The sequence below is a fragment of the Parasteatoda tepidariorum genome, chromosome X1 (assembly GCF_043381705.1).
Source record: "Parasteatoda tepidariorum isolate YZ-2023 chromosome X1, CAS_Ptep_4.0, whole genome shotgun sequence".
Taxonomy (NCBI): Eukaryota; Metazoa; Arthropoda; class Arachnida; order Araneae; family Theridiidae; genus Parasteatoda; species Parasteatoda tepidariorum.
The window spans coordinates 7010668-7025766 of record NC_092214.1 but is presented as its reverse complement, the minus strand read 5'-3'; the positions used below and the strand labels follow the sequence as shown (position 1 = coordinate 7025766).

At 26.4% G+C, this 15099-nt stretch overlaps 2 protein-coding genes across 3 annotated transcripts in view; one reads left to right on the top strand and one right to left on the bottom strand.

The window, feature by feature from the left end:
• The window catches only part of LOC107446434 (uncharacterized), a 63202-nt gene that overhangs the window by 26542 nt on the left and 21561 nt on the right, over positions 1-15099 (bottom strand). The gene's annotated exons all lie outside the window — the stretch shown is intronic.
• The window catches only part of LOC107446433 (glycine receptor subunit alpha-2-like), a 35917-nt gene continuing 33532 nt past the window's right edge, over positions 12715-15099 (top strand). The window contains exon 1 of the mRNA XM_016061075.3: positions 12715-12871. Within this exon, the coding sequence (XP_015916561.1) occupies positions 12807-12871 (65 nt within the window). The 5' untranslated portion in view covers positions 12715-12806. The remainder of the gene's footprint in view (positions 12872-15099) is intronic.

Genomic DNA, 15099 nt, shown 5'->3' with positions numbered 1-15099 from the left:
ACTTCCTATTTGTATTTATTTTTAACGTATTGCATTACAATGTCAACCAATTGATACACTAAAGTAAATAAGTGTAAACCGGTTTAGTTCCGTAAAAACAATAAAGATGCATAGTATCACCTGATAATTATAATTTTACATAGAATCTTATAGTGCATCTAATAATATGGTCAGGGACTGTATATATATATATATAAATCGGAGATCAAACTAAAAATACATTTGTGAAATATCTTTCATTGAATGATGCCAAACTTAACCGTGCAATCGTGTTTTGGGCATGGGTTGAGGTAGTTTCTTAATTAAGAGCCCTTTATTTATTTATTATTATTATTATGGACTCACTCCCAGGATGTGAAATAAGGGGAACGAGTTTAGTATCATTGAATTTTTTTCTTTGAAAAAAATTTCGTAGTTTGTATTTCGAGATTTTTGACCTTTTCCAAAAATTTCGATCATTCTGTAGAACTTAGATATGCTTTTAGGATAGTTTTCAAAAAGTGGAAGCATAACACAGATCTAATATTAAGCTCTAACAACAATTAAATTAAATTAAATTCTCAATAAAAATTTGAAAGTAAATTTATAATTTTCTCTAGTTACAAGAGATAACATTATTTCAAATCTTTCATATAAATACTTAAAAAATTTTTTTTTTCCTAAACAAAACGGCCGATCTTGAGTATTTATGACGTCAACTGAGCCAATGTTAAAACAAAAATGTGCTTAGATGGCTTAAAATTAAAAATAAGAGTGTACATTTTGAATAGGGCTGTTACTTGATTATACTTAACAAATTTCAAGTTTATATGTGGTATATTGCTGTGTAAAAAATTTTTAAATCATTTCAGTATTTTGATGCATGTCCAAGAAAAGAACATGCCTAATCACGCTATTATTTTTAAAAAAATAGATTGTAAGAAGTATTTTAAACTAATTTACTCATCCTTAAAATAAATTTTCAAGCATATTTATACATATTTTCTTATGTTTTTATGAATTATCTCTGTAAAAAAAAATAATAATAATAAAAAAATAAGTACACACTATTTTTTTTATTTCAGAAATATAGGATTGTCTAAAAAATGTAACGTACTCAATGCTTTTCCAACAAATGTATTGTTTAATATAACCTTATGTCCTAACATTCTATGAAAAACGCTATTCTATCATTAATTTTATTTAAATAGAAAAGTATATTGCATAAGTAATGAATCTAACGTTATTAACAGATTTCAGAATTAGCTACTGTTAACGCTTTTGTTCTCACCTTTTAAGAAGTTCCTATTTATATGACATTTTATGCACTTCTTTTATTAATCATTGTAATATTTACTTAAAAATTAAGAACTGCCTTTTAAAATTGAAAGTAAACAATCTTAAAGATTGGATGTAAAAAAGGCAAACATGTGAAAAAATGTGTCATTCTTCAGAATAAAAATGTTATAACTCTTATATCACAAAGTGCAGATTTATCACCACTTTTTCGTTTATTTATTCACTGATTTACCATTTCTACCATTCACTTACATTCCAAATTACAGATTCACCAGTTTGATCCATTGATTTACTTATTTACTGCTTCCTTTACTCACCTATTCAAATACCGCATCTCCTCTTACATCGTTCCTTTCTTCTTCCATTCATTCACTATATTAAGAATTATTCACAAAAGCTTCATCAATATTGTCTCAAACATTTAGTAAGAGGTTTTTAAAATTGAATCGTGAGGTTTTTTAAAATGAAACAATTCAAAATTGAGGTTTTTATAATGATCATTGAGTAAATCAGTAATAATGAACAAACGTTTTCCAACTACCTAATAAATTTCCTTTAAAATTAACTAATCGTTCTCAAATAGGCTAATTAATAATAGATAACTATTAATTAAATTACGAAATCAAACATTTTCGATAAATAATCCGAAAAAATTAAATTAATCAAAATAGCCTGAATGTGGAAAATAAGAGCTATTAGTTTAGTCAGAAGATTAGTCGAAAGTTTGCATACCTTAGTATTAATTTCATTTTCTTATGTTATTTTATCCTTCTTCCGGAAATACTAAAAGCAATTGAAAACTTTTTCCAATCATAACAGTAGTTTATCTTATGAAAGTTTCATACAAAGAATAATTTTGAATAATCGTTTTGTATAATCATAGCCGAAAAAATGTGAATTTTAAGAAACACGAATTTCTACATAATTTCACGCTGTAACTTCAAATTACAAAACACTAAACATAAATGGTCGAATCAAATTGTTGTCCAGAAATGAAACAACAAAATGTTTGAACTCTTATAACTCAGGAACTATTTGACGGATTTCGTTTAAATTTCTTCAATCAAAATTACAAATGGCTACTGTACGTGTACAATGAGGAAAATTAAAATATATCCCCCTTTCATTAACTTTTGTTCAAATGATCGGATTTTCTCAAATTTCTTAGTTTGTGAAATGGCCCAATGTCTTGTGAATGATCTTTAATGGCCAAAAAGACGTACCACAATTCTCATAATTTAATAGCACTAATTAAGTTACTAATTTAAGTTAGAGAAACCAACACAAAAACGTACTTTCTCTGAATAAGCACATTTTAATTTCAGTGGATTTTGATTTTTGACCCTCCAGATGTAAAAGGGGGAAGCCACAATTTGGAAAATATGATACCAATAGTTTCGGCAGGAGAGCTATTGAAACTTTGAGCCCTTTAATGTTAATTTCGCTTTCTGTATGTTTCACATATCTCAAGAAACTTTCAAGCGAATCCAAATTTTTTTCGCTATTAAATTTATATTTCCAGAGATCATTCCATTGAAAAATAACTTTTAATAAATTTTTAATTAGTTTTATTATTTTATTTGTTAAATGGTATAAAAATATTGAATAGTAAGATTACAAATTTTTATATCATTTTGAAATATGCAATTTTAAGTGAAAATGAATAAAGTTATGAGTATCGGCTTTTTTGAATAGTTTCTAAAATATGAAATTTAAAGAAAAAAAAATCATTTGTTTTTCTAAATTTTAAATTCTATTGTTCCAGAACAATTTGACCAGTTTCGATCAAACTTGCATATTTTGTCAATGAAAACTCCATAGTTCAAAATAATGTTGACATTTGCAGTTCAGCATTTTTCGACCCTTATCAAATAAAATAATAAACTGTTTAGATTTATTTTTTAATAGAATTGTTTCTTGATAAATTACATTTATAATTGAGTGTAAAAACATAAAATTCGTAATATTAAAAAAACACAACAAATTATAAAATTCCCAACAAATAGTGAAATTTACAAAAACAAACAAATAAAAAAAATAGTTTTTTTTAAATATAGTTTGTTCAAAAGTGAACAATTTTAGATCTGAATTAGTTTATAGGCAAAAATAGTTTTATTTGTCTTCGCTCCCTCTTCAATATATTATTTTATTCTTCAAATTAGTTTATATTTTATAGTTAATAATACTTTTAAGGACTAATTTAAAAATATAAAAAAACTTTTTTTCAAGATCTCTGTTATTTCTCTCCCCTATAAAATATAATTTTTTTCCTTAATTATTATTAAAATTAGTTGCTTCATCAAATGTATGTTGAGTACGTTACCAAAGTATATTTCCTGATACCTAATATTGTGCAGGTTAATTTCTTTAAATACTACCAATTTCAAAAAAGGCATTCCATAAATTATATTTTCTGGATGATTCACACCAAATTTGACAGGCACTGCCACAGAAATCTAATATCATTCAATAAAATGTCAAATAAAGTAAAAGTTACGATTATCCAATACCATAATTGTTAGCTTTTCGGAATAATTTTACACCGGTTTTAGCAATTATATAGTTTAAAAATGTATACTGAGTTTCAAAATGTCATTTTCCTTTGATGTCACTACAAAGAGGGAACCACCACACTATTAAAAATTTCTCTCCAATGGACGCAATGTTTTTATAAGTTTTTAAATTATTATCATTTTTTTTTAAATGAATAATTCTGAATATAAAAAAATGTTAAAGCAGAAAAATTGGAAAATAAATTCTAATGAAAATTAAAATAGTGCTATTTAGAAAAACAAGTTTTGTTCTTTTTTCTTCTTTTCTATAAATAAATAAATGAATTGCAATAAGTAAGTTTAAATTGTTTCTTTGGTGCTGCCATCTAGCATCAGCTTTTGTATTTAACATTAAGAGAATTTAATAATATAAGGAATAAAATACATAATAGGGTTATTTTCATAAAATTTGCACTTTTGATCTCTCATGAGTTAAGGAATTTTACTGAAATAAAATTTTAAATAAAAGTTTTAAACATTCAAATTAATTTATCATTTGTTTTTAGTAAATGTAGATACATATTTTATACATTTTTTGTTCTAAATTCCAAATTAAAAAAAGTGGTTTGAATATTTATTTTTTAAGAATTTTTTTTTAAATGCTTGCTACTCAGTGGCGGATCTAGAATGGAAATGACCCTCTTAACTGCATTGGGCCTATAGAAATCATCAGATCTAGTGGTAGAATGTTTGAAAAATATGTAAACTACATTTAGCATTAGGCTATATGGCTATTAAAAATTTCCATTTTACCCGCAATTAAATATCTAAATTATTTTTCGTTCGCATTTAAAGCTAAATATAATTTAGAATCTTATATTACTTTATGTTTTTTCATATCTGAAATATTTTTTTATCTAATTTAACGGGGGTGAGTTCGAAATGTATAATTATTATTTTGAATATAAGAGTGAAAGTCTAAATGTTTATAACATTTTTACACTAATGTAGACACAATCGTTAATTTTATTTTCTCTTACTCTCATTTGTCAAAGATTATGGAACAAAAATTAATATAAACCAAACATTTCTTCAATACAGTCAAACCCCGTTATAGTGAACATGGTTCATTGTGAACTCCCGGATATAGCGAACGAAATGTTCGCTTCCGTGCCTTGCTATACACATATTATATTATTTGTGTACATAGTGAACCAAAAGGAAAGAGGAAATTGGATATTATGAACATTTTTCTGTTTTCGACTGATTTTTAATCTTTATTTTTTGGTAATTTTGAAATTTTTACTTAAAATACATGTACCGATTTTTAAAACTATTTATTGAGTGGTATGTAGCTATAAGCATTTTTTCTTGTTTGCTTCTTCTATCTCAGTTTCCCATCTCTAAATAAAGGCCATCCCTAAATGTTTTGTACGCAAGACGAAAAGCAATAAAAAATAAAAGTTAACGCATTTTTTTCTTAATACATATTGTTTTTTAATCATTTTGATATTTCTTTTTATGGGTCATTTATTTAAATATTGTTCAATAAACGGGAGCAGTTCGGAAAAATTAGTTAAAATTGTTTGCAGTGTGGATATAGTGAACTCCTGGTTATAGTGAACCGAAATTTTGATCCCTTGAGGTTTAACTATAGCAGGGTTTGACTGCATTTAAATTAGCATGGAATCCCGATTCCACAGCGATGGATGTACTAGATTAATAATTAAAAAAAACTATTAAAAAAGATTTACTTATTATAAATGTCAAAAAATAATGGAATCTGAAAAAGTTCTTCAGATGTGAAAAATCTTTATCTTCAGATATGAAAAATCTCAGATCAAGTTCCTTAATTTTAAATGGAAAAAAAACTCGGACTTTTGTCAATCCCTCTCTCCTATTATACTCGCCCTTCTCCCACATGTGAAGGTCTGGATCCATCAGACCTGAGGCTTTTGTCTCGGATGCCCGGATCACTGACATAAAAATTGATGATGGATTTCAAAAAATCTATAAATTCCATCCAAATGAGGCAAGAAGAAAACAAACTCGATATTTTTTTTAATTAGATGCCTCCTACCAATTTTAGAGATATACTGGCCAAATTTAATCGCAATAGAAATGGAATAAACGAATATGGGCCTGTATGGGACACACGATAAGAATGCGTCAAAAAGACCCAACTATAACAGCTTTGATATGAGCTCCGGATGGAAAACGGAAAAGAGGACGACTGAAACTAATCTACAGGCAATGATAATAAAAGAAATAAACACCCTGAGATGACTCGGTTGGAGGAGTGCCAGAGAAGTAGCTCTTGACCTTCTTGACCGGCGTGGATGGAACGCCACTATTGTGGCCTCATGCGCAACCTGGTGTTAAGAGAATTTAGTCAAATGTGGCATTTTATGTTTAAAACATATTATAAATTTATAAATTCTAATTTATTGATTTAATTTAGTTATTTAGGATTTATTTCTAACTTTTGTGAAGCATGAAAGGTTAGAGAGAGAGAGAGAAAAAAAAAAGAATTACACAGAAAATAATCAATTCATGAGGAGAAAGACATTGGTAAAATTTCAATGCAAATTGTAATGATAAATTAGCAATTCCTTACAAATTCTAATGATAACATTTGCTTTCAATTAAAACTGAATAAATTTTTAATAAGCTTTTAGAATTAGAAGCAGCCTTCATGTGAGTTTTCTGGCACGTCCACCTATAAAGATTTAATTAAATTAGTTACTCTTTACAAAAGCCATATTTGGATTTGATAACGGGTTAACACACTGGTAGGAGCCTTCTAAACCAGCTTTGCAAATGAAAGAAAGAATTTTTGAATGTCTGAAGAAAAAGCATAAGAGAGTACAACAAGAACTTGACTTGTGGAATTAATTAAAATGATTATGGCACTGCGAAAAAATATTCATCATTCGAGAGTATGAAAAAATGCGAATTTGATCGTATCGATGAAGCAATAATAAATTCTCAAATGATCTTACTATAAAACTTAAACTATATAAAAAAAAACTCATGTCTATTTTCAGCTTTTGCTGTAAGGTAAATCTACAAAAAAGTTCTTATTGAATAACTGCATTACGTTTTATTAAGAAAATCTTAATAAGAGCCTAAAGTTTGGGTCGTTTTAATGATTTTATAAAGCATAGTTCAATAAAAAAATTATCCTAAAGATGCTAAATATAAGTTTACAAATTATTCAGTTGATTTAATTCCTAAGTATACGCCACTTTGAAGATTTTCTTAACGATATCTATGAATCTAAAAAATCATTTTTAAAACTTAAATTATTTGAAGTTATTTTACATTGAAATTATTATTACAGTAACAAAAGCTCTTTCTTTTGATGGTGCGATTGAAACTTTCACCGATGTTAAAGCAAGTTTTTATTTATTTATTAACTTATATATTCTTATTAAAGTAACTAGAACACGTATTTCTACAAAACGTACTATTTTATAAGTTTGGAACACGTTGAAAAGCGTGTAGAAAATCCAAAATAGTAATGTATTTTAATAACTTTTATCCTGATCTTTTTTAATTTTATTTTTTGTATAAGTTGTTTGTTATTTGTATCAAATAAAAAATTCTAATTATTTATTTATATTTCTTTTTTAAAGTCCATAGAAATTTGCTTTATTTATATTGTAACAGCTCTCAACTTCATATTATAAATTTAAATATTGCTATAGTTAATGCATACAGATAATTTTTTATATAACTTGTTTTATATTTTTAACTCATGTTGAACACGTATGAATTTTGAAATCTTATTAAACACTCATTAAATGATCATTCAACACTTTACTCATTGAGTGTATCAAGTCTAATTATATACTTATTCAATAAAATATTGGTCAAATATTATGTCAATAAATTTAATGCTTCGTTAATTTAGAAAGTTTCTTGAAATTGTTATGATAAATAGGACCTCAATTTGCTCATTAGATCGTTTAATAAAACAGCAAAGACACTGTGCAAACAGTATAGGGAACAAAGTATGAAAAAATAATTCTAAAGATCATTGCGGGGAAATAATATAGAAATCATACCAATGAGCTTCTGTCTCTCATGCTTACTTGCAATATTTTACAAAAATATTCTATTCATTATTTGATATTATAAAGAAGATATTCAAATTAAAAGTAAGGATTACATGTGTATATATATATATATATATATATACAGGTTAGCTCTTGTTTACATTCGTGTATCAATTGGTTAAATTAGACGATATATTTTATAAATATAGAATATTTAGTATATCAGATATTATATTAGTATATTATAATAATTAGAACAAATTATTAGACGCACGTAAAGTTTTAATAATAACATGTTTTGCACGAGTTTCTATGCAATACTTTTATATTTAAACATACATGCAATGGGTTTTTATTCAGGAGAGTTTTTTATATAGGTACTTTCCATTTGTATTTATTTTCATCTTATAGTATTACAATGTTAACCCTAAATGATACACGAACATAAACAAGTGTAAACTGGATTCAGCCTAGTCAAGCTGGAATCTTTATATATACACAGAAAANAATTAATAATGTTAGTTACTTACTTAAGTACTTAAGGTGTTAGAGGTTTTACTTCCTCTAAACTCGCTTAATCATCGACAGAATTACAATAATAATAAATGATACAGAACATTTATTATTATTATATAAACATTTTTATTATTATATTACAATAAAAATAAAAATACAGAAATCAATAATTGTTTCACTTTAAGTCGTAAGAAATCGGCCGATAAATAAAAAAATAAATAAAAAATTAAATAATAATTGACTCAGAACCGCATCTGAAGAATAACCTTGACACATCTTTCCCAACCTTCTCTTTCCATGACCGTTTCTTGACCCATTATATATACTGGTTTCTTATAAGAGGGGAAATTATTATTTTATTGATTCTCTAAGATTTAAGGGCTCCATGCAAGTCCAGATTCACAAATCGCTTATGGAAGCTAATAGGTTTACGTTGTCACACTGAAGAGGATTGATTTTACATTTTTGCCCGGATTTTGCAATAATCAAAACAGCTATTAAAAGGGTAGTGCTTTACCACACTATTGCCCGTGAATTATTTATTCCTGTAAAAATTGACCTACCCAAAAAGCTTTCAGCTACGAGTATGTTAGTTATTGTCATACTGAAATATGCATAGTATATTTCCTTATATTTAAAAATCAAATTATTATCTTATTTAATGTGTTTTCAATAAATAAAAATCATTAATATAATCTGTAATTTTTTCATACCACAACCTTGAATTGAGTGCAGCATAAAATCTATTTTTAGAGATACATCTGCCAAACACATTTGCATAAAATTCGAGAACCGTTATATGATTACTGATGTTTTGAGAACATTGAAATTCTCTATTATTTCTCACACTTTCTTTTCCGCCAACACATTTGAATGTGTAAGGTTAAGAAGAAGACACTTGGTATTAAATTTAATCAATTAATAGCCAATACATGAATTACTTAATTTTCTTTAGCAAAAACTATTCTAACGTACACAAGGGACTTTTGATTTCTTGGTGGACGGAGGTGTCTTGTTGGGCCCTGCAGCCACACCTTCCGAGCCATTTTCCAAATATTTAATTTGTGAATATGTATTTATATTAAAAATTGAGATTAATCTTTACTTTGAAACTCCGCATAATTTCAAAAGTAAAACATTTTCATTTATTATAATTTGATTCTTTATTAAGCCAAAGTGATTCGTTAAAGTGCCAAGATCAAAAAATTGATCCATTTCTCAAATTACATAGGTAATTTGCAAGCTACCTAAATAAGCAGCACATTACCTACTTTAGTAAAAATAAGATCCTTTGCACAACGTTTCTGGACGTCTAAGTGAAAATTATGTTATTTCTTTATTTTTCGCTATCTAAAAAATCAAGTTACTTCAATCAAACAATCAACACATTAGTTAATAGTATCAATCATCAATCACTTTAAACAATGTAATACAAAGAATCAAATGGTTTAAAATATTATTACAATTAAGGAAATTATGTCATTTTCAGTATCTAAAATATCAAGTGAAAACAATCAAACAACATACAAATTAGTTGATGTTAGGAAAGAACAATATGGAGATCATTGATGATAACATTACCTTGGTACATTTTTAAAACTTTTTAACTGGTCACTCAAGTTAATCTGAAGCTAAGCAAAGTAGCGTGCAGATTAACGGCCTTGGAACTTCAGTAATAATAAAGTTACAAAAGAGTGTTTAGTCAATAACATCAACAAAAATGTACACTAATTCTTTGTCGAATTGAATAGTATCTAAGTGATAAGAACCGTATTTTTTAATAAGAGCCCGATTTCGTTGATTTTTGTTATAACACTGTTTAAGATAATGTAAAAATCGTTATAGAACACAAAGATTTTTTTGTAAGTAAAAAAAAAAATGCGAAAACATAATAATTACTTATTAAAAAACAATTATTTGCATTGAGCTACTTTTTGAACCAATTTTATAATTGCAAATGATTTTTTTTTCATCAGCTACAGCAGGTAATTCTTCTAAGTCTTTTTTGTCATAAGAAAAAACGCACTTTATCGAAAAATATGAGATTTTTCATAACAGTAGTGAGTTTGCAATAGTTTTTCGTAACTGTTAGGTTCGGTCTGTTTCTGCTCTTTATGCTAGTTTTGAAACTTATACAAAATATCAATATGAAGAAAAACCACAGTTTCTTAAAAATGAAATTTGTTTGTGTTCTAATTTTCAAATATTCAGACATTTTCGCTAGTGTAATCTCTGGGCTCATAAAACTATGTCAAACATGAGAAAAATGTATTTATTTCAATAATGTTCATCGACATTAAACGTCACGCAAAATTACTGATTTGTTTTGTTTGATATTTTTTTAAATATTTGTCTGTTTTTAAGTCCAGTCAATACACCATTTAAACTTCGCTTTGAATGCAGCACACTGAAAAAGCTATTTTCCTTGGCAATCGAGCTAAGAAAAACACCCTTAAGTAATTTGAGAGATATGGCGAATACACAGAAGTAAAATTACCAAGGAAGAGTCGTACTTCTTACAGTTCTAAATTTTGCGAATCAAAAGTTATTCAGGGTGAGTTTTTTTTTCCGAAATGTACTGTACCGCAACGTGGGATAGAGATTACAATTTTAACAATTTTTAGAGTCTGAAACAATTATAGGGAATACAAAAAGAGTGTAAAAAAGCAACAGTTTCTAATATGCTTTCGATTTAAAATAATGAGGAATCATTTCAAAATAATTTTAATATGCTTTTCGTAAAAATTTTATTAAATTTTAACTGCATATTATTACAGTATCTCTTGGTAGCGTAAGGACTAACACATAGTTCATAAATAAGCTTTTGAAACAACTTTTTCTTAAAAAAAAAAAAAAGAAGAAGAAAAATCGGTAATTTGCTATTGAATCTCAAAATATTTTTTTTGATTAAACAGAAATAAACTTTAAGCTTTTTTCCCAGGCTCGAAAATTTAATAATTATCCTTTTTAGATTACTTCAAATAAAAGAACTTATTTTTGGTGATTATTTTTTTAATTCATCGCGAGATTTTAAGAAATATTTTTAACTTGTTTTATGAAGGTAAAATGTAATTTTAACTCTCGATTTTGATAGAATTTCAATTTGATTTTTTTCTAATTAAGATTGCTAAAAAAAGAAAACGAACGAAATGATCAAAGTACTAGCAAAGTACTAGTTTCACGTTCGAAATTCTTTAAATAAATCGGAAGTGAAAATTTCCAAAATGAAATCAATACTTAAACTTCGAGCTACATTTTTCTGTATGCATAAAAAACCGAACCCAGGAGAAGGAGAAGAAATCAAAACTTTAATAAAAATTTCTGAAAAAATTATTATTAAAATAGCTTAAAACAATTTACAACGTTACTTTAAAAAGAATTTGGAGTTTAAGGAAAGAATTTTAAGTGTATTTTGCGATGCGTAGACAACATCCCAAGAATTGGGACTCAATCTACATGATTTTTTGACGAGATCACGATATTAAAAATGAATTAACAATATTTTATCGAGAATAGTTTCTAGGCACTATTAGTTATGTCACAGTAAACAAAAAAGGGAAATTTGGTTCATGTTAAAATAACGCATTAAAAGAGACTAAACTTTGAAATACTATCTTAATATTGTTTATTTAATATCACTAGCCCATGTTATGCAACAAAACTAAACTCTGTTTTTTAATCAAATAGATTGAGATTTCTGTAACAACAATTGACTAACAATTGTTTATAAATGTAAAATAAACGGAATTTAATGTTAATGTTTCGCCTTCATTTGATGTAAAAAAATTATGAAAAATTGTTGTTTAAAACGGCATAGCTAAGATTTTTTTTTCATTTTATTTTTTTTAAATTCTTTGTTTGGTTGTTTTTTATTTACCTATGACAAACACGAAAAAAATTTTTCAATTATAAATGGAATTATTTTATTGATAAGTAAATGAAACGGAATTTCAAAATAATGTAATCGATATTCATTAATTAAATAAATAATCATATTTTTTATCGATACATAATAGAATGTTGCTGAAAATAAAAGAAATCTTTTTCTGAAAAGTAAAAAAAAAATGTTAATTTAAAAAAAGTATTGAGGTGATTTTTCTTGAAATTGTTTTTTTACAAAAGTTGACCATAAAGAACAAAATACTGAAATAAATAAAAAATGACTAAAATTTATAAGAGTGACGTAACGTAAATTGTTATTTTTCGAAACCATTCTTAAGCATTAAAGGAACATGAATATTTTTCAAAAAGATTAAAATCAATTCAAGAAAAAATTCTCTTAAAGAAAGTCTTCAAAATAAAGAGCGAAATCCGCCAAATGTTTAATTGTTACTGGAAAAGAATTAATTGCGTTTTAATGTTTGTTTCTCTGCATTGTATGTTGAAGTAAAAAAAGCCATTCATTTGGCATTTCGTCTTAAGCAAGGATAGAGGCTATGTGAAAGTGTTCAGAGGAAATATGTATTTTCTTTTCTTTTCTCTTATCAGAGGCGTGATTTGTGCTGCAATTCTTGATGAAGACAAGTAAGAATAGTTTTCTTTTTAAACTGTTTTGGTGTTTAACAAAGGAAATGCATTTTTTTAAAAAATTTCTTGCACATTTTTAATTTTTGTATTGATTTTAAAATATTTCAGCATAAAAACATTAAAAAATTGTTTGAAGAAACATTTTAGTGCAACATTGATTAGAAGTGTAGAATTATCAAAATCGAAACTTTGAATTCAGAAGAGCATTTCGATTTGTTCATTTGAAAATCATAGCCTTATTTAAATGCTTTTGAAAGTAGCGTTTTTTTTTTAAATTGAAACATCAAACAGCAATTGCAACAAAACAAAACTGAGGAAGTTTTTCATGTGTTTTTTACTGTATAAAAATTACTAAAACATTGTTTTTAAATTATAAATTTAAAATGTATGTTATTTGTTAAGTTGTAATATTTTTATTTATGCTAAGTTTGTATTATTTTTAATTAGTGATGGAATGAAATACTACGTTCGCAATTTTTCTTAAATTTAAGAGCTATACTTTCTGTAAAAAATTTAATAAATATGTTCTGTGATAAAAAGGACAATTTATAAAAACAAGAAAAAGATGCGAACAGATATTACTACATAAAATTCCAGAAAAGACTTTTTGTATTCTGAGGGATTCCATTTTGTCGTTTTTCTGAAGATTACATATAAACAAAGATAACAATTAATTATTACTATCAAAATTGCCTTTTGTTTACAAATCACTGAAGGGGGGGAAATCAAAAGTTTGATAAATCTTTTTGATAATATTCAATAAAAACTATTCATTTTAATCCAAATTCATTCCAAAAATCCAGATTCATTTTATTTCAAAAATAGCAAAACAAGAAGATACTAATAATGGAACAGAAAATTTTTAGAGAAAAAAAAAATTTGAAAACTTTACTGTGAGAAAAAAGTTTCATTAAAACTACCAGAATATGTTAAAAATTTACCGTGTTTCTGGCTTTAATATCAAAAAGTTCGGTAAATATTATCGAAGCTCTCTGGTAATGATTTTAGTAATAGTTTTATATTACGTGAGGAAATTTGGTAATTTTCGCACCTTAGAGCATGTCATGAAAACCATTTATTTGGTTAAATTTACTTTTTAACTTTTTTATTAACTATGTAGTAATGAGAAGTATAATTTTGAAAGCCAGAATTATCGATATACCATTCGCATAAGAACAGGAAAATTACGAAATGAATGATTTAAATACCGTATATTTTGATTTTATTAACAAGAATTATGCTGTTGTTTTTTTATCCTTTTCTCTAAATATGCCATTACTACACAGCACGGTAATTTTACCAAATTCTTTTCTTCGTGTTAAATTGCAAAATTAAATTGTATTTTGAAACCATAAAGCTATTTAAATGGTGTTCCTTAATAATCTCTCTTCATATATATTTTAGGAATTCCTGTCAAAAAAGTACACATTTCAGGAATCTCTACTTTATATTCTAGCGATGAGGGACAGAAAATGTTACAACACGCGACGTTTTAGAGAGTATTACGAGAGGTTTTAGAGAGAACTTTAAAGGCGATTATTAGAAACAACTCTAATTTTATCAGGCAATAAACTAGTTTTAATTTTTCTTCTTCTTTATATTACCTTTCTCACTAATCATCCAAAAAAATTAGCTAGCCTACTTATCTTTTCGTCGATTAAATAGTACTTTAGATCGGTAACGTGTTTTAATCAGTAACGTGATTAAATAACGTGTCCTAAATTAAATGATCGGTAAGGTGATTAAATAGTACTTTAGATCGGTAACGCTTTGGGAATTCATTTTTAACTAGTATTAGAAAAAAAAATTGAAGAAATACCCAGCATAATTTACGGAATACCCTGCATAATTAAGAAGGCATGCGATGTTTTAAATATTTTTACCAAAAAAATTTTTGGAGGTACGGCAGATCTATAAATATATACTCTATAAATTTTGCTTTTCCCTTAAGATATTTTTGTTTGATTTTCGCATACGTAGAAATTAAGAACGGTAGTGTGTATGCTTTTGGATTTTCATTTTTAACTAGGATTTTAAAAAAAACATAGATTGGAGTCTACTTTTACGGAATACCCATCATAATTAAGAGTCTATGCAATGTTTTCAATGTTTTTTACCAAAACAATTATTTGAGTACAGCGCGACTGTAAATGTATCCTTTACTTTGCTTATCTATCTGTCTATCCATATATATATATATATATATATATATATATATATATTAT